The sequence below is a fragment of the Elephas maximus genome, chromosome 10 (genome assembly GCF_024166365.1).
Source record: "Elephas maximus indicus isolate mEleMax1 chromosome 10, mEleMax1 primary haplotype, whole genome shotgun sequence".
Classification (NCBI taxonomy): domain Eukaryota; kingdom Metazoa; phylum Chordata; class Mammalia; order Proboscidea; family Elephantidae; genus Elephas; species Elephas maximus.
In genome coordinates, this window is record NC_064828.1 from 107,081,092 (window position 1) to 107,101,855 (window position 20,764).

At 38.5% G+C, this 20,764-nt stretch overlaps 1 protein-coding gene across 1 annotated transcript in view; it reads left to right on the top strand.

Annotated features, from left to right (window-relative positions):
* The window catches only part of UNC79 (unc-79 homolog, NALCN channel complex subunit), a 220,952-nt gene that overhangs the window by 8,588 nt on the left and 191,600 nt on the right, over window positions 1-20,764 (top strand). The window contains exons 3-6 of the mRNA XM_049898829.1: window positions 3,240-3,410; window positions 12,643-12,735; window positions 19,646-19,701; window positions 20,400-20,529. Coding sequence (XP_049754786.1) covers window positions 3,240-3,410; window positions 12,643-12,735; window positions 19,646-19,701; window positions 20,400-20,529 — 450 coding nt within the window. The remainder of the gene's footprint in view (window positions 1-3,239; window positions 3,411-12,642; window positions 12,736-19,645; window positions 19,702-20,399; window positions 20,530-20,764) is intronic.

The following is a 20,764-nucleotide window of genomic DNA, read 5'->3' on the forward strand; positions in this document are numbered from 1 at the left end:
TTTCATTGCCAGGGGGATGTTATCCAAGTGGGCTTGTGTTGGCGAGAACAAGGCGGAAAAAGGAGGAAGAATGCAACAAGAAATTACTCCCCACCCCCAGCAGGATCTGCTTAGCATGTGGACTCTTGTTTAGATTCTAATTTGGGGACTAAGATTTTAAAGTTTACCCTCCCTCCCCCCAGAAAATGGAAGAGGCAGAGCTTGAGGAACGGGCTCTAATTCAGTGACTAGTTCTGTGACTTTGGGCGAATCACTGAATTTTGCTGGGATTCCTTTTTCCTGACTTCAGGAGGTTAGATGAGATGAGATTTTTAAGAAATCCAAATTTAACCAACAATCAATCGTTATTGCAAAGTGTCAGCCAAGTGGTACAGTGCTATGGTCTCTCTTCAGTGTTAGTGGTACCTTGGAGAGGCCACTTAGAGCATGGTTCTTTTCTTAATTCTTCAGGCTTTCTACCATGTGTCTTTAGTCGATTTCCATGGTCTTTCTTGCTTACCAAATCCTTCAGCCCTTAAGAAAAAAGGAGTATAATTAATATCTACTGCTTAACTACCCGTTATTGTTTTTGAGAGGCTCAAATAGATAACCATACAGTAAGAAAAGGAATTTTTGTGTTTTTTTTGCAGAAAACATACTTTTTAAACGTTAGCGGCTTAACTTTAAAGTACTGATAATTTGGTCCCTAGAAGTATGATAACCAAAATTTTACTGGATAGAAAAATTGGAATTTTGGGGAATGGGTGCGTGGTGGGGTCATTTGCCTTGTAGTTACAGCTAACTCTTCTAAGGCAATGCTTAATGATTTATCTAGTACAATGTGTTCCTAATTAAAAAAATTTTTTAAAGAAATCTACTTTCATAAAAATGATGAAATAATGATTATTAGTTTTTTTTTCCTTATATTTGTAATTCTGTGTTATAATGAATAAAAAAGTACTGTAGAAATTTGTGAAGTCATTAGTGTATAATTCTGTAGCATCTTAACCCTAGCCACTTTTATTGTGCTCCTATTCCGGCTCAGAGCTTAATGAGATAAATCTTTGAAAAGAAGGCTGCCAGAGTTTACTGTGGCCCTAAGCTTGGCAGTGACGAAACACCCACCTTTTCTTTGGATGAGCCTGATCCTAGGGTGGCCCACTGCGTCAGGGGAGCGGTCCTGTCTTCAAAGCCCCTTGTTTAAGATAAAGCCATTCCATTTGGTTGGTCGCAACCTATTTAATTCCAATTTGTGTGTAAGTTATGACAATTCAGGAGGATGATTTATATTTTTCTTTTATACGTACAACTATTCTGCAAAAACTCTGGTGGTGCAGCAGTTGAAAGCTACGGCTGCTAACCAAAAGGTCAGCAGTTCAAATCCACCAGGCGCTCCTTGGAAGCCCTTTGCGGGCAGTTCTACTCTGCCCTTTAGGGTCGCTATGAGTCAGAATCGACTGGACGGCAATGGGTTTGGTTTGGTTTTTGGTTATCTATGTACTGTGTTCTATATAATAGAGGTTAGAAGATAGGAAAAGACTCACTATACCATCCTTTGGAATTGTTCCTTCTCTAGGTGTGGTCTGAAGAACATCAGTACCGCCTAGGGAGCTTGCTAAGTTGGAATTCTGGTTCCCATCCCAGGAATTCTGAATAAAGACCACCAAGGGGTGGACCCTGAGGACCTGAATTTTCAACAAGGCCTCCTGCACACTGAGCTTGAGAACGACTGCACTATAGCTAGAGGCTGCATCCTCACACTGCAGTCAGTGTGGCGTAGAGGGAAGAGAATCAGGCAGTGTGCCTGCCGCAGTTTAACTGCGAACACTCAGGTCGTCTCAGACAATCACTTCCCCTCCCTAAGCCTCCATTTCCTTATGTGAAAACTACTCTCGGAGGGCTCTCAGGTCCCTTTCATTGCTAATGGTCTGTAATTAGGCTAAAAGGATCAGGTAATGCAGAAAGTGATGAAGCACCTTCTAGGCACAGCCTCAGCTAATTCTTAGTAAGGCATCTGTGAATTTTCCACTTTGTCAGTGTGAGCACCAGGTTGACTTTACCCTCGCTGCCCACGGAGCAATGTGGCCACGTCCTCTCCGTTGGCAGTTAGGGTGCCTGTTGAGAGATGGCGGTCAACTTTAAAGACAATCAGAAATAACACTGGGAATCAAAATAACACTAAGAAGGCAAATCTGCTGCAAAACAAACATGAGTCTCACCATTTTCTGTTATAAAGGATATGAAAATGATCTAAGTCTTTATTGTCAAGTCTTGGCTTAGGACCTATATACATCGAGGTGGAGAAAAATCAAAATATACAGTGCAACAGGATTTGGTCTAATTGTATTCTAAAACTAAAATAATTACTTTTTTTTTGCATGTCCTCTATTTTTACTCCATGTGCAGGTAATAATACTAGTAACAGTGATAACATTAACAATAATGGCTAATATTCGTGGAGCGCACATTTTGTACTATGCTAAGCGCTTGACATTTATCTCATTTAAACCTCCTAACAATGCTAATAAAATGAGGTGGGCGCTGTTATGCTCCACATTGAAAAAATGTTGACAGAAAGATCATCATGAGGTGGTGCAGGGCCACATGGGATCAGTTTACAGTTTCGTTTTTCTGGCTTATCCTGACTCTACTGCTGTGCTGGCAATCACCCCATGGCCCCATCTCCAGTTATTGGAACACTGTGGTCTTGTTGATGGAGCAGAAATGCTGCTGTCAGGTGCCATCGGATCAGTTCTGAGTCATAGCGACCCTGGGTGCAACAGAACGAAAGAGCACAGAGAGCCTGGTTGTATTTCCAGTCCTGCCTTGACTTTCTAAAAATCTAGTGGGCAAATAATTTAGCGTTTTTTTTTGGGGGGGGGGCCTCAGTTCCTTATGTGAAATGTAGTGGGGGTAAGAATGCTAGGGGGATTGAAAGATTCATGATCACATGGAAAGTGCTTTGAATTTATGAAGCCAAGGAGCTATATGAATACAAAACATTACTGAAAATTGATAAGGTGTTGAAGAAAAGCTATGTAATAGGGATTTATATTAATGTATTCATCAGTCATTTATTGAGCAACTGCTGCATACATAGTATGCTAGACTAAGCAGTATGTTGCAGAACTCTTAATAGGATGGGAGGAGTAGATGCTTACAATAGTTTAAACCACTCATAAACATCTAAAATCTAAAATTAACATATTTTGCTTGTGGTAAAATGTTCAGTGACTGATTACTCAATTTTTTTTTTTTAGATCTTGGACAGTCAATATTTTATACAACTACATGTTTGCTACCCTTTCTCAGTGATGATATTCTGAGTACTTTGCCCTACACGATGATATCAACGTTAGCTACCTTTCCTCCATTTCTGCACAAGGATATTATTGAATATCTTAGCACATCTTTTCTACCAATGGCTATATGTAAGTTCAATTTTCCCTAATCCTAGGTTATTTTTGTGTATTGTAGTAATGGAAATTGCTTTTGCTGTTATAGGCTCTCTAGATTTTCAAGATTATAATGGAATCACTTGTTATGCACATATGCTATGATTTAAATTCAGTCATTGCAGTATGCATATTACAGTGAAAATCAAAGAAATGAAAGGCGATATCACCTTACAAGCTGTTTTATTCACATGGTTTGATTTTATAGAACAGGAAGAAAGAACACATTCAGGCACAGTCTGTATTTCCTATGTATAAATTATGATGTCTTTTGCCACTTAAAAAAAAAGGTGGAGAGAGCGTTGCCTCAGATGTAGAAATTCTTACTTTTTGCATCTAAAGGTACTAGGGTGTGATGGAAAGAGTGGCATGAATCCCTATTCTGTCCCTAACTTTCAGTGTGACATTGAGCAGCTCACGTAATTGAAATCTCATCTGCAAAATGATGATAGCACCAGCTTTCCCTCACCGAGATGTTGTGATGATAAGTTAGTAAAAGTTTATAAAAACACTTGGAAAGAGGTTAAAGCCTACAATTCCTGTGCAAGGTGCTGTTATAAACATGGAACTGATTGGAATTTTATTTCCCTTTTATAGACTTCATTCTGCAGGTGTTTCCAAGCATGACAGCAAAGAGAAAAAAAGGTTGATCAAAAATCCTTCTAAATTATTTTAAAAATAGATTATGAATCAATCATGTTTCAGTGAATAGCCAGGAAAGATGACGGGATCAGACAGCGTGAGATTCATATTATAGCCCTGAGACTTGCTGGCTGTGTAGTCTTAGACAAGTTATTTAACCTTTCTATTTCTTACTTGTAAAAGAAAAATATTAATAATAGTTTCTTCATGGGCTTGTTGTGATAATTAAGATGATTAACCCAGAACATGGGTAAGGTGTTAACACAATGCCTGGTGTTCAATAAGTGTTAATTGACTTCTCTCTGCCTCAACTCTTGTTCTGTAAAAATACCTTCGTTGGCCCCGTTCATTCCTCGAGATCATTTTCACCGTTTATCTACTTAAAATCTTATTAAAGTTGTTTCTTTGTAATAACAGTTGGTAAATGTGTACCTTTTGAGCTACATTTACTTCTTTAACGGTCAAGTTTAATTTCAGCTATGGAATTGTAATTTTCATGCATTTAAGCATAGAGTGACTTCTGCCTAAGTTCTATAGAGACTGAAGGGACTCAGCAGACTGATTACGCTGTTCAAATGATAGACTGTTTGATCATGCTCTTCTTTTTCTTCTGTGTGGCCTTGCTGACAAGTACTTGTTTATGGATACATTCTCAGAATTGTGGTCATGTGTTTTTATAAGTTATGTTAACTGTTAAGTTTAGGCAGGGAAATACTTTTTTTTAAAGAATAACAGGTGAGGTCCATCTTTCTAATAATGAATCTAATTGAACGTATCCCTATTTTCTAAGAGTAAGTAATTTTGGGAGAGGTACGTCTAGAAGGCCTCTGAAGTTGTACTTTAGACTGATAAAGTACTGAAATGTCTGGAAATCTGTTTCTTCACACTTGATTATTAATTTCTACTTAATTAGAAAATAAATGCCCAAACATGCCTTGTAGTGGCCCTTGGCAACAGAGGAGAACAAAATGTTGAGTTTACAAAATTTGTGTGAATTTTAGTGTTTGTAACTTCGAGTTCATTTCAAGGTATGAACAGGTCACTTCATGTCTCTGGACTCTTTTTTTTTTTTTTGTAAATACAAAGGAGGGGTTTGGAAACATGTTCATTCTCTAAGGTAATTTTTGGCTTAATAATTCTAGGTTTAATAACATCAATCTTCTTTTATGTAAGAGGCACATATCTTCTTCTAACCCGGGAGTTGATCTGGTTCATTTGTTTATTTTGTTGCTCTAGTTTTAGTCTCTTAGCTCTGACTTTTTCTATTTCTCATTACTGTGTTGGTTGTTCAAAAGTAGGCAATCTTTGTCATCTTTAAATCTTTGACAATAAATTGTAGTTCCAACCTTTAAAACCAAATTTTATCAAATTACACGTGGTTTTTTTTTTTGTACTTGTTACTTCACAAGGTAGCTATAAAGACACAGACGCAAAGACAGAGGGAGTCTGGTTCCAGATTCATCATGTTATAATGGGTTGATGTGATAGTTTGTGTCTGTCTATTGTATCCACGTTGTACTCATTTTTGGTAGTTGTTTCAATGTCTAGAAATTCTGGCCAAAGCAAAGGAAGAACATTTAAGTTCTTCCAGAATATTTTTTATTTCAGGATTAATTAATGGTTAGGATAAAGCATGTTGCATTCTTGAGTATTGATAAAGGAAGTCATTAAGACAGAAAGGCTTTTATCTCTTTGGGGTGGTGTTCCCAATGTAAAACACCGTCAGTTATTCAGGTGTTAAATGATTATATCATTAAGGACCTGAAAATGAAGTCCAAAACTTTGAAGTGATCTAATGAGGTGTTGCAGCTCCTTCAGATTAAGAGATCTGCATGTATATCAGCTATGTCCTTCATGTCATCTTTGTCAATAAACCAAGTCATATGCAATTATTTGCAAATAACTCCTTTTGAGGTTCTTCAGAACAAAATACATTTTATTTATGGTAAAAATTTCCTTTACCGTTTCTAACTCCTTTTGTAAATAAGATATACTTTCTATTTCATATGTGTAAAATGCTTTGTTTATAAAAATTATATTAAGGAATTACTAGTAATTGAAAAAATAATTTGCATTTCACTCTGGAAACTTCTCTTTTTCCAATAAAAGATCTGTGATTTGTGGACTGTATTGAAATATGGATGTTTGGAAGATGATGCTTTGGTAGAGAAGAGAAAAAGCTGAGTGCAATGAGTATTCATTAATGTAGGCTACATTAGTTTAAGAATAATACTAAAGCTGAACATTTATACCAGTTAGAGACCCTTCTTTTTGAAGGATTTGGACTTCGTGGTATCCTGGACAGTGTAGCCTCATCCAGTTTCTTTTCCAACTTCAATTTCCTCAAAAAGTTACTTACCTTCAGGAGAAATAAGGGGTCATTTAGATCTTCTCATTGACCTATAAGCAATAACAAAAAAACTTTTTTTTTTTTTTTTTAAAAAATAAGCAATAGTATGACTTAATTGGCCATTGGCCCTGGGTCATCTTTTGTTTTACTACTGATGAGCATGCATGTTATCCTTCTATGATCTTCCAAAGACTAATAATACATAGAACGAAAGACAGTGAAAAACCAACATGATATATTGATGATATTAAATAATGTTTAATATATCCAAGCTGTTTTTTTTTAAGCTAATGATTGTTTTTATAAGGTAGGCCTTACTATACTTTACAAGCTTTATTGTGGAATTGTGGAAAATGGTCCGGAATAGGAACCCAGGAAGCTGAATTCTAGTTCTTCAGCTGTCAGCAAATCTCTTAACCTCAACGAACCTTCGTTTCCTTAGCTGTAAAATGGTTGATAATCATAATGTGCCCTGTCTACATCCAGTGTTTGTTGTGAAGACCATGAGATCACATAAGGAAAGGCCTTTGAATATTGTATGTTGAATAAGTGTATTACAGACTAAGGGCATTGTCAAATCAGAGACATGTCAAATCCCATTGCAGCTAATCCCAGTATTCTGCTCAAATTCACACGTTGTCTTGAAATTTTATCATCTTAAATATTGCTTAAGAGATCATCCTCTGGAGTTTGGGATTCCCCTCCTCCCTTTTTTCATATAACAGTTGCCGTAACTATTGTTACAGTTGTTTGCTGTCATAGAACCTGATAGAACACATGTGCAGTGTTAATGGACATTCTGCTTTTGTGACTTTTCATTAATCTACCAATCTGCAAATATTTCAATGCTGCACAGACTTCAGGGTAATGTTGTCTTGATCTTCCCTTTATGTTTAACTGATATGCCCTTCTGAAGGCATGGGTATCTTATGCTCAAACCCTATCTCATGGGATGTAGTTACCTCTGCCTACACAAACTCAAGAGCTCAGTAGAGGAGGGGCACTTATTAACCCAGGCACGGCAGCACAGGAAATGGTTCTGTCATATGGATGAACGGGCACTACAGTGTTTCTTCTTCCCAGGTGACTCCTTTACCTTTGCTCCCTAAAAAAGTATGAGGCTAATGCGGTTTATTTAAATATATCCCAATTCAGATAACTTCATACCGTTATCTTTCATCTAAACCACTCCACTAGCTTCCAAACTGGTCTCCCTCTTTCTACTCTTAGCCCTCCTACAGTCAACTATCCACAGAAGAGCCAGCACTACCCTCCAGACATGTAAATCAGACCATGCCACTTCTCTGATCAGAACCATCCAGGAGCTTCCCATCACTCTTAGGAGTCAAATTCAACATCCTTGCTTGGCCCACAAGGCCTTCTATGATCTGGCCCCTGCCTACTTTTCTTCTTTTATTACTACCTCTCCTTTTGTTCATTCTGCATTATCCAGGTTGGCTGTTGTGTAGTTTTTTAGAAGGCACCAAGCATGCTTCCATGCTTTTACCTCTGTCTCAAAGTCCTTCCCCCAAAGAGTGACATGATTTGCTTCCTCTCTTTAGGTCTCAGCTCAAATATCACCTTTTCCCAGATGGCCTGTCTTATCCTTCTACCTAAAAGAAGATCATTTGTCACTTTGTAACTATCCCCTTGCCTTGCTTTGTTTTTCATCACAGGTATTTGTTTACCCTTTTCTCTAGAACAGCACTGTCCAGCAGAACTTTCTGTGATGATAGAAATGTTCTGTAGAATTCTATGCTGTTGGTTACAGTAACCACTAGTCACGTGTGTCTACTGAGCACTTGAAATGTGTCCAGAGTGATTGAGGAACTGAATTTTAAATCTCATTTAATTTTAATTAATTTAGATTTTAACAGCCACGTGTGGCTCCGACTCATGGTGACCTTATGTATAATAGAATGAAATGTTGCCTGGTCCTGTGTTATCTTCACGATTGTTGGTATGTTTGAGTACCTTGTTGTGGCCACTGTGTATTTTGAGTGCCTTCCAAATACATCTTCCAGCGTTCCATCAGACAGCGTTCTGTCGTGATCCGTAAGGTTTTCATCAGCTAATTTTTGAAGTAGATCACCAGGGCTTTCTTCCTGGTCTGTCTTATTCTGGAAGCACCATGGGTGACCCTGTTGGTGTTTGAAATATTGGTGGCATAGCTTCCAGCATTGTAGTAATACACAAGCCACTGTAGTATGACAAACTGACAGATGGGTGGTGGCACATGTGGCTAGTGGCTACCATATTGGACAACACAGCTCTAACATCTAAGCCCTGTGAGTACGAAGACTTGTCTGTCTTGCTTACTGCTGTATCCCCAGGATCTGGAACAATGTTTGGCACATAAGGGGCACCAAAAAAAACCCGTTCAATGAATAAGTGGGTAGAACGTTTGACCTGGGCTATAGTCCTAATAATTATATTGGTGATCTCACGTGAATAATTTGATCTCTCCTTTATAAACTGTTTTTTTTTTTTTTTTAACCATCTACATACTTTTTGTGAGAATCAAAATTGAGCTCTACAAGATAGTACAGTAGGAACTATACAACACAGTAACAGATGAAGACATTGTTACTGCTCATGGGAGAGAGAGGATGGTGGTAACCGTTGTTCTCGTGCCGGGAGGATCAAGGAATAGGTCTGAAAACTTCTCATTGTATTTCATGAGTGTGATAGTAAGTGTGAAGTATTCTTATTTTGATTAATTCTCTTTTTTCCTTCTATTGTATATGTTTTTGGCTTCATACACCCTCATGGGAACAAGCTGCACATCTGTTTACATCATGCCTTTTTAATAAGATTCAATAAATGACGTGTGCCTGTGCGTGTTTATTAAATTAAAATTGTGCTGATTTTATTGAGTCTGTCAGAGGGCTAAGAAATTGCAGGGCACCGTCTGTTTATATAAGTATTGAAGCCGATTTCCTTGGGCTTGAGCCAGAGAAATGCTTTTGGCTTTGTGACTGACCATACTTGAGGGGGAGTGTAGATTTGTAGGGGTAGGTGGGACATCCAAAGTCACTGAGCTATTTGGGCCATTCTTCAAATAGACTTTACCTAAATCATCTGAGACATTTGGGCAACTCTCCCATTTTTAAAGGCCTCCAAGGACAGTGATCCTTAGCTTCCCTTAATAGTAGTTTTCAATGTTTAGAAATACTTATTACTAAAAAATTTGAGATGGATTTAAACAAAGGTGAAAACATTCACCCCAAAAGGAATGGCTAAAAAATATTTGATATATTTTTCTTCAATATGTCTGAGTCTTGACTTTTTTTTTTTTAATTGTGGTTTAAGTGAAAGTTTATAGCTTAAGGTAATTTCTCATACAAAAATTTATACACATTGTCAGGTGACCCTCGTTGCAATCTCCACAATGTGACAGCACACTCCCCCTTTCCACCCTGGGTTTCCTGTGTCCATTCAACCAGCTCCTGTCCTTTTCTGGCTTCTCATCCCACCTCCAGTCAGGAGTTGCCTATTTTGCCTCATGTATCTTCTTGAACTAAGATGCACACTCCTTACGAGTATTATTTTATGCTTTTTATGCTTTTTAGTCCAGTTTAATCTTTGTCTGAAAAATTGGTTTTGGGAATGGTCTCAGTTCTGGGTTAACAGAGACTCTGGGGGCCATGTCTTCTGGGTTCCTCTAGTCTGAGTCAGACCATTAAGCCTGGTCTTTTTATTAGAATTTGAGTTCTGCACCCCACTTCTCTTCTGCTCATCAGGGACTGTCTGTTGTGTTCCCTGTCACAGCAGTCATTTGTGGTAGGCAGGCGCCATTTAGTTATTCTGCTCTCAGGCTGATGGAGTCTCTGGTTTATGTGGCCCCTTTGCCTCTTGGGCTCATGTTGACCTTGTGTCTTTTGTGTTCTTCATTCTCCTTTGCTCCAGGTGGGTTGGGACCACTTGATGCATCTTAGATAGCCGCTTGCAAGCTTTTAAGACCCAGATGCCACTCACCAAAGTGGGTTGCAGAACATTTTCCTAATAAATTTTGTTATGCCAATTGACCTAGATGACCCCCAAAACCATTTTTTTTTTTTTTTTTTAAAACAAAGGGCTCAAAGGGCGTGCAATTGTTCTTTCCATACCTGGACACCTTACTGAGTGTTTCATTTCTTATTTCTCATCTGTCTAGTAGTATTTCTCAAAGGAGAAGGAGATGCAAAGCCAGCTTGCTTCAGAATCACCAGATATGCTTATTAAACATGTAACTTTCCTGCTTCTCAAACTGATTGAGTCAGGGTCTTTAGATATGCGCCCCAGGAAACTGCATTGGAACAAACTCCCTGGCTAAAGTTTGAAAACGCTGCATCTTGTTCTTTAGAATTTGGCTCAAAGGCCCTTTTCCTTGATAAATCCACTTTACCATCTAAGAGCAGTGAGGTGATCTCTATATCTTTGTAAAATTATTAGTACTCTTATTAATTTGTATTGCATAGCCAAACTAATTTGTCTACCTGAATATCACCTGCTTGGAGGGTTAGTGCGTAGCTAAGCTAGCAAGTGGTTAATAAAAGTGAACTAAGGTAAATGGAACTTAATTATAGCTCTGTTTTGTTTGTTTGTTTCTGCAAAGCTGTGGTTGAGTCCACTGTCCATTATGGTGTCTAAAGCCCTGTAGGTTAAAAAAAAAAAAAGTTAAATTTATTTTGTCTGCTCTCACTTTTTATTAGTATTTTAATGGTTCTGTTATACATGTGTTTTACTATAAGTTTTTGCTTAATCCTTTTGGATGTAGGTGAGATGTAACCTCCACATATTGTACTTTTATGTAAAATGAAATAAAAAAGCAGATTTTGAGCTTATCTGCTTTTTTTTGTTCCTGTTGTTGTTGGCCGTGTTCATTGTGTGTAGAAATTGAGAGCTGGCTTTTTGAGGGTGTTATACTCTTTATAGGGAGCCCCTGGGTGGTACAAATGGTTAAGCAGCTACTAACTGAAAGGTTGGTGGTTTGAACACACCCAGAGGCACCTTGGAAGAAAGGCCTGGTAGTCTGCTTCCAAAAGGCCACAGCTACGAAAATCCTACGGAGGTAGAATTGACTTGATGGCAGCTGGACTGGATACTCTCTACACACTGTTCTGTTCATTCTTTCTTTACAATTTCCTGTACAAGGCCAACTAGAAGGTGAGGTTCCTCCCACTTCTGCAACCATCCCTGAGAAAAGAGGGGTCCCTTTTTTATTTGAGCCTTTGTAAAGTCTCTCCTGTTGAGACCATCTCTCAGTTACTGTGTTTGGAATAATAAAGTACTTTCTGAAGACAACTTATTATCCAAAATGCCCTCTGCTAGTGCTGGTTCTGAATGCTTACAGGGGCTACCTGATACAATCTATTAAAATAAAAGAGATGAAGAAATTTAATGTGGTGTTGGATGTCATTGTAAACAAGCCATTTAAAGATCCAAGCAGGACAGTAAGTGATTATGCGATGGAGATCACAATTACACATCTGTAAGATGAGTTTTGAAGAAACCAACTTGATTTGTGACTGAACACTTGTGGCACAGGATAAAATGTCCAGGAACAGCATCAGTCACAGATTCAAAAAGTGTTTTATTTCAAACAAGACAGATGACTGTGATGACGGTAGGCTCCGGAAGATTTTAAAAAAGTGGTTTTCATGATGATGAAGACACTGAGGATGGACATATTGTGAAGGTTTGAGTAAAATTGTTTAATGATATGTGAGAATGGAAAATAATTTTTAAATTCATGTGTTATTTTTATAATTTGTGTGCATGACTAAATTAATAAACTACCAGTTATAAGTTGTATATTTCATCTGTATCTCTAAAAGCTGAAACATTCAAGCTGGGTTCAAAACCCTTTTATTTTCACTTGTCTACATGCCTGTATGTTTGGGCACATAGAAAATTCTCTTTTCTCTTTCTTTTCCACCTAGATATAAACAGCTTGGGAGCGGAGGTTGTGTCTAAGTACAACTGTGATTAAGCCATTATACCACATTTTGGCATTTTTTTACTTCTCTTTGTAGATTCCCACTAAGTGTTTGCTATTGATGATGACAACTGTAGCATTTCATGCCAGGACAAATTCTGTGGTTTTATTTGTGCAAAAATTCCGTTGGTTTGGTTGGGACTTCAAAAAAGTGTCCTTTCCGCTCTCATGCACTATGAAAATTTGCAAATACATATACAGATTAAATTGTCTAATCAAAACACTTTTGGTTCCAGTGGGTTCGTCAAGGAGAGAAGGCGTTCCTGCCCATGTGAATCTCTCTGCATCATCCATGCTAATGATTGCAATGCAGTACACATCCAACCCGGGTAAGTAGCCGGTGGAGGTGCTGGATTAATCCCCAAACCAACAATTAAACATCCAGCAAATAGGTAGACATTCTCATGGGAGAAGGACTTCTCTTGTTTGAATAAACAATTGGAGATATGTTGGAAAACAGACTTGAGCTGAAGTAGATTTCCCTTGTCCATTGCTATTAGTAGTAATCTTGCTGGCCAGTGATTTTTTTTAGAATGTTCGAGGACACAATTCAGGACATTGACTGGAAGTTAATGGAATAGAAGTATTGAGTGGAAGAAATACTAAATTAAAAATATAAAAAAATCACCTGCAGTTCCAACAGCCAGAGATAACCACTGTTAATATTTTTGTGAATTTGCTATTATCGTGCTGCATGAGGATCCTTGAGCATAAACCTTTGACTACCTTTCTGATTATTCCCTTAGAATAAATTCATAAAGGAGGGATTACTCAGTTAAGGAACTTGAAGAGCTTGAAAAACTTTCAATACTCCCACTGGTTGTACATGAAAGTACTTGTCTCACTGTACCCTCAGAGTCATTGAACATTATAATAGGAATTATATAGAGCTGGACGGATGAAAAATAAGATTTCATTGTTTTAATTTGGATTTTCTTGATTCCTAAGTGATGTCAGTTTAAAAAAAATTTTTTTTTATTGTGCTTTAAGTGAAAGTTTACAAATCAAGTCAGTCTCTCATACAAAAATTTATGAGCACCTTGCTACCCACTGCCGACCCACTGCCGTTGAGTCGATTCTGACTCATAGCGACCCTATAGAACAGAGTAGAACTGCCCAGTAGTTTCCAAGGAGCGCCTGGCGGATTCAAACTACTGACCTCTTGGTTAGCAGCCATAGCACTTAACCACTACGCCACCGGGGTTTCCAAACACCTTGCTATATACTCCTAATTGCTCTCCCCCAATGAGTCAGCCTGCTTCTTCCCTCCAGTCTCTCTTTTCATGTCCATTCTGCCAGCTTCTAATCCCCTCTGCCCTCTCATCTCCCCTTCACATAGGAGATGCCAACATAGTCTCAAGTGTCTACTTGATCCAAGAAGCTCATTCTTCACCAGCATCTTTTTATATCCCATTGTCCAGTCCAATACCTGCCTGAAGAGTTGGCTTTGGGAATGGTTCCTGTCCTGGGCTAAGAGAAGGTCTGGGGGCCATGACCACCGGGGTCCTTCTAGCATCAGTCAGACCATTAAGCCTAGTCTTTTTATGAGGATATGGGGTCTGTATCCCACTGCTCTCCTGCTCCCTCAGTGGTTCTCTGTTGTGTCCCCTGTCAGAGCAGTCATCAGTTGTAGCCGGGTACCATCTAGTTCTTCTGGTCTCAGGCTGGTGTAGTCTCTGGTCAAACAATTTTTTTAATTGATTTACTTTGCTCCTCATTCATCAGTATAATTGCAGATGAACTTTGGGAAATTGAACTAAAAGGGGACTTAATATCGTTATCACATACTAAGATAGGAACTCAGTTTTTATTTTTGCTTATTTGTAAAATTTTGTGGCACTGCTTTCTACCTTCTACTTAATTACATAATAAATAATATTTGAGCTTTTGACTCAGGATGAGCAAACACAAAATTTTATTTTTTATTGTTGTTTTATTTTATTGAACTTTAGATGAAGGTTTACAGAACTAGTTTCTCATCAAACGGCATACACATTGTTGTATGACGTTGGTTAACAACCCCACAACATGTCAACACTCTCCCGTCTCAACCCTGGGTTCCCTATTACCAGCTTTCCTGTTCCCCTCTACCTTCCAGTCCCTGCCCCAGGGCTGGTGTGTCCCTTTAGTCTTGCTTTTTTCCCATGGACCTGTTCAATCTTTGGCTGAAGGGTAAACCTCAAGAGTGGCCTCATTACTAAGCTAAAAGGGTGTTCTGGGGCCATACTCTCAGGGTTTCTTCAGTCTCTGTCAGGCCAGCAAGTCTGGTCTTTCTTTTTGAGTTAGAATTTTGTTCTACATTTTTCTCCAGTCCTGTCTGGGACCAGCTGTTATGATCCCTGCCAGGGCAGTCACTGGTGGTAGCCGGGCACCATCTAGTTGTACTGGACTCAGTCTGGTGGAGGCCATGGTAGCTGTGGTCTATTAGTCCTTTGGACTAATCTTTCCTTTGTGTCTTTAGTTTCCTTCATCCTTCCTTGCTCCTGAAGGGGTGAGACCAGTGGAGTATCCTAGATAGCCGCTCACAGGCTTTTAAGACCCCCGACACTACTCACTAAAGTAGAATGTAGAACATTTTCTTTATAAACTCTGTTATGCCAATTGAGCTAGATGTTCCCTGAGACCATGGTCCCCACAGCCCTCAGCCCAGCAATTCGGTCCCTTGGGGAGTTTGGATGTATCTATGGAGTTCCATGGCCCTGCCTTGTACAGGCTGTGCTAGTTTCCCCAGTATTGTGTACTGTCTTACCCTTCACCAAAGTTACTGCTTATCTGTTAAGTGTTTTTCCATCCCCACACCTCCCCTCCTTCGTAACCATCAAATATTGTTTCTTTTTGTATGTAAACCTTTTCATGAGTTTTTACAATAGTGGTCTCAAGCAGTATTTGTCCTTTTGTGATTGACTTATTTCACCCAGCATAATGTCCTCCAGAGGCATCCATGTTATGTGATACTTCACAGATTCATTGTTGTTCTTTAGTGTTGTGTAATACTCCATTGTGTGTATGTATCACAGTTTGTTTATCCATTCATCTGTTGATGGGCATCTAGGTTTTTTCCATCTTTTTGCTATCAAACACAAAATTTTTATTTCAAAGTCTTAATGCTTCTGAGCCTGGAGTGTTGTCTTGTTAAATATCAAAATCCTTTATGATTATTATATGAATCTAATCAAAATATATGAAAATATTTTATGGGAAGTTATATCATATTTTACTCTGGCTTAAAGGAACAATAAAATACAATTAATACTTACTATATATATATTTTTTCATGTTCTGAAAAAAAAAACCCTTCATTTAGAATCTAGTTAATTAAATTATTATCATGAGGGTTTGATCTTACTAAGTTGGAATGCAGTCAAGGAGGGTGAGTAAAGTAATGGGTTTTGAGGTTAGATATCTCTGAGATTAGAGGGGGGTTCCCATCTGAACCCATCCTCTAATGGCCAGTTATTGTAACCTTGGTCTCCTCATCTATAAAGGGGAGACAATTCTTCTTACCAAAAATCAAACCAAACCCAATGCTGTCGCGTCAATTCTGACTCATAGCAACCCCATAGGAAAGTGTAGGGTTTCCAAGGAGTAGCTGGTGGATTCGAACTGCTACCTCTTGGTTAGCAGCTGAGCCCCTAACTACTGTGCCACCTGGGTTCCAATTCTTCTTGCAGGACTTCTAAAATGTTATTTTGAAGATTAAACCAGTTAGGTGTACATACAGTGCTTACTCAGCATAGGAATGGGCGCATTCTACACTCTCAATTAATAGCAATGCTAACCTCTCTACAATTAGCCATTTTCTTCATGGAATTGAACTTTTCACTGGAAAACCATTGTAATCAGATAGAGTTACTTCTATGATCTCCAACCAATAGCTTCATTTGTTCATGAGAGAATGTTCATAACCTGATTCTATGCTAGAAATTATATTTGAGACCCCGAAGTAGTCTTATGATATGGGAAATTGTTAAGAAGTAAGGATCTATCCACCAAGAACTCTCCGGGACCAAATAGTGAAGGGTATTATTCTTCATTTCAATTTTTGTTGGGAGAGGCCACAAGTGGCAGCTTGGTCCTTGTAGCTGATTGTGTGTAAAGGTTACAGCACAGTCCTTGCTCAAATATCAGGCTTTCATTGAGTAACTCCTTTTCACAGGGTTCTGCACTAAGGATTGTGAAAACCACACAGAAATGTAAGATATAATGCTTGCTATGGAGCTTATGTCTAGTTGGGGAGATTAAGCATACTCATAAATTGTTAATTAACAATGTAACATAGTATGTGAAAAGTACTAAAAAAATATTACACCAGTGCCAGCTGCTGTTGAGTCGATTCCGAATCATGGTGACCCCATGGGTGTCAGAGTTGCACTGTGGTCCACAGGGTTTTCAATGGCTAACTTTTCCGAAGTAGATGGTCAGGACTTCCTTCCAAAGCACCTCTGGGTAGACTCGAACTTCCAACCATTTAGGTAGTAGCTGAGCATGTTAACTATTGGCAGCATCCAGGGACTCCAAATAAACACTATGGACAGTGTTAGTTTATCAGAGAAAGAGAACTCTATGGATCGAAGTGTCCAGGAGAGGCTTCATGCCACTTGAGCTAAGTATGGGTCTTAAAATATAGATAAAATTTTGATGGAGCATATAAATGGGGCATTCTGGGAGGGGCAAGCATTTTAAACAAAGGGACTTCTCAGGTCTGTCCAAGAAGCAGTCAGTGAACTGCTCTGAACAAGGTTTGTATAGCAGACACTGTAACATGCTATGTAAGATAAAGTGTCCTGGCTCATTTGTACTTGAGAATTCAGTGATGGCTTAAGAACAAGATTCCGATTCTAGAGGACTATTCATATAGTTGGCAAATAGTCATTGAGTATCTACTCTGTGTCATCACTGGGGATTCCATGGTTAGTGAAGCAGAACTGACTCCTGCCCATACCTCATAAAGCTTATGATCAGGTGGAGGACGAAAACATTAAACAAATAATTACAAAAATGAGTGTAAAGTTTCTACTGTGACCAGTGCTTCAAAGGAGGTATGTTGTGCTGGGATTTTGCATTTATTGAGAAGGACAGAGAGGAAGTCACCCTTGGTCTGAGAACTGAAGGATGAATAGCGACAAGAAGGCCTGCAAGGGAGGCAGGAGTGCAGGCGGCGGAAATGGCACATGTCAGGAGGGAGCTTGACAAGCAGGTGGGTCTGAAAGATCAGGGTAGCTGGGGCTAAGACAGAGAGGGCAGTCTGGTATGAGATGAAACTGTAGAGTTCTGTGGGCCAGAACATGCAGAATGTTGTGGGCTCTGTTAGGGAGCTCTGTCTTTATCTCAAGTTGAATGGAAAGACACTACAGGGCTTTTAGTGTGTAGATGTGAGTCACCCTGACTGCAATTGAGAATGGTTTGAAAAGAAACCAGAATGGACATAGATTAACAAATAACGAGATCACTGCATTTGTCTAGGCATGTCAGAGATGGGGGTGATTGAGACTGAGAAAGGTGGCTGTATCTGAGAGCTATTTAGAAAGTAAAATTGATAGGCCTTGGCGACATATTGGATATGGTGAGTTTCTGGCTTGTATTACTGGATGCATGGTGGTGCTCTTCACTGAGAAAGGAGACTCTGGAAGAAGACCAAGCTTTTAGGGGGAAGATCAGGAGGCCTATTTTGGACATGTTGTGTTTGAGGTGTCTTTGAGACATCCAGGAGAAAATGGTAATTAGATGGTTTTATGTGGTCTGGAGCCCAGAATAGAGCTCTGGGCTAGTGGCAATAAATTTTGAGCCTATATGGAAGTGTTCAATGCTCTCCATTGAATTACATATGGATGGCAATTAAGGCTGTACATGACTGTGAAATTGCTTAGCAGAGAGCATAGAATGAAAAGAAGAGTCGGTCTATAGCCAGGCCTTTAGGAACTCCAACACAATGGCCCAGTGGAAGAGGATGAACTTGCCAAAGAAACAGCGATTTTGTACCTGTTAGGATGTGGTTGGCTGACTAACAGAGCCTAAAACTACAAGAACATTTTTTGTTTACTTAATAGGGAGTCTTGAGGATAGCTCCACAATATCAGGGTGCTGAGATGGCATCTTTGTGTTTCTCTTGGACGTCCCTTCATGTTTGTAAGATGGATGCCAGAGTGGAGGTATTATATCTGCACACAACCGTATCCTAAACAGGTAATATAGGATCAGGGTAATTAGAGAGAAGTCTCCTGGTGTGCCTCTTTGCTTTTATCAGAGAAAAAAGTATGTCCCAGAAGTTCCCTGGCAGATTCTTCTTCAGGTCTTACTGGCCAGAATTGAGTCACATGCCAAAAGGTAGCTGCAAGGGAATCTGAGAAAGTGAGTACCTCCTTTTTGTAGTCTGTATATAGTGGGAGATGGACAAGGAAGAAGGGGGTTGTTGATAGCAGCTGAGTAACAAACAACAGTTGCCCACAGGTGATATTAGACTATCATGTTGTGAAGGGAAAGAGAGAGAGTGTTTTTAAGAGGAGATAGTGGACAGCAGTACTGAATGCTGCTGAAGGGCCAAGTAAGGAACAGATTGAAAAATGTCCATTGGATTGAATGACGTGGAGGCCACTGGTGACTAAAGTGAGACCTGCTTGATAGGGTTAGATGATAGATTAGGGAAGATATCAACAGTCATCAAACTAGGGTGAAGGTATCTCTCTTCCCCAAGTAAGCCTAACCAAATCAAGAAAGCTTGATGTTGTGTAGCTTTTAAAAATACAAGATGGAATGGGTGATCAAACGATAAAACTTCCATTCTAATCCATCAATCTGTCACTTGCTATCTGTCTGACCTGGGCAAATTATTTAACTTTTCTAAGCCTCAGTTTCCTAACTGCAAAATGGGAATAATACTTCATATGGTGGTGGTGGTGAGTTTTTATGGTAATGATGATTTGATCCTATTGGACTGCTTCCCCCTCCCAGGAAATTCTTAATTATATTGATATAAATTTGTGTTATAGAAGTATGATTCTTAGGGATTTTTCTTAACATTTCTTTTGTTAATATGATGAATAAAATGCTTCTTAAGGATCTTGGAATAAAGTTTGATAAAGTCAAGGGCTTATATGATTTTTGAAAATGTGACTGTACAGAAATAGTCATTCTAATTTAATGATTAGAGTAAAAAAATGATATGAATGTAGTTCTTTATATCTAAAGGGATGTTTTGTCCAGTATTTATATTTCATGGTAATTACATTTTCTTTATTACAGTGTATCATTGTCAATTATTGGAGTGCCTCATGAAGTATAAACAAGAAGTCTGGAAAGTAAGTTTTGGGCCAAATTTAACTCATAGCCACAAACTTAATTTATATAATATAGTAAAAATTGTTTACATACTAAAACTATGGTTTAGGTCAAATTTTTTGATATCTTATTATTTTGGTGTGGCATAGCCTATAATTCCTTCCTTAGTGATTAATTTTTCATCCAGAGGAGAATGATACTTTAGGAACACAACGTTTTGACAGAAAAAGTAACTGAATGTATCTTCTTTTTGGAATTTAGCAGGTATTATATTAAGTGACAAATAACTGTATTTAATCTGAAAGGTTGTTTGAGAATCTGTCTTCTTTTGAATAGTAGATGTGAACTGTTAAGTAATGTATTTTAAGAAAATATTTACAAAAGGCAGTGTTTGGCAAAGTGGTTTATGCTATTATAAGATTTTTCTTTAGCATTAATCTGATTAGAAAGAATTTGTTAAAGGTAGTATAGTTTTGGACTCCTCTTGGGGGGCTTATATGCAGAAGGACCAATAAATAAATAATAATAAATCCATAATGCTTTGGTGTGAGCTACTCTATGAGGCGTGCCTGGACCGTGAACTCTGAGAATGGTGGTGTTAGGGAAATGACCTACCTCCACCCCTCCATGGAGATTTTTACTGCCTTAGTAATGTTGAATGAGTTACCTTTATTTTTATTTGATGATGTTAAGTAAACATGCTTCCTATTTCCTTTAGGATCTTTTGTATGTGATAGCTTATGGGCCTTCACAAGTGAAACCTCCAGCTGTGCAAATGCTTTTCCACTACTGGCCCAATTTAAAACCTCCTGGAGCAATAAGCGAGTACAGGGGGTTGCAATACACAGGTAAGAAGAGAAGCGCTCTGGAATGCCCTCTGTTTATTTCTGCTATGCCACATTTGCTTCATCTGTTTATTTATTTGGAGCCCTGGTGGTGCATGTTTTAGTCTTGCTTTTTTTTTTTTTTTTTTAAACTGTATTGACCATGCCTTTAGAAATAGTCATAAATCTTTTCCGAAATGAAGTGGTATATAAATAAATAAATTAAAAAAGCATTCATGACATCATAGCAAATTGTTTA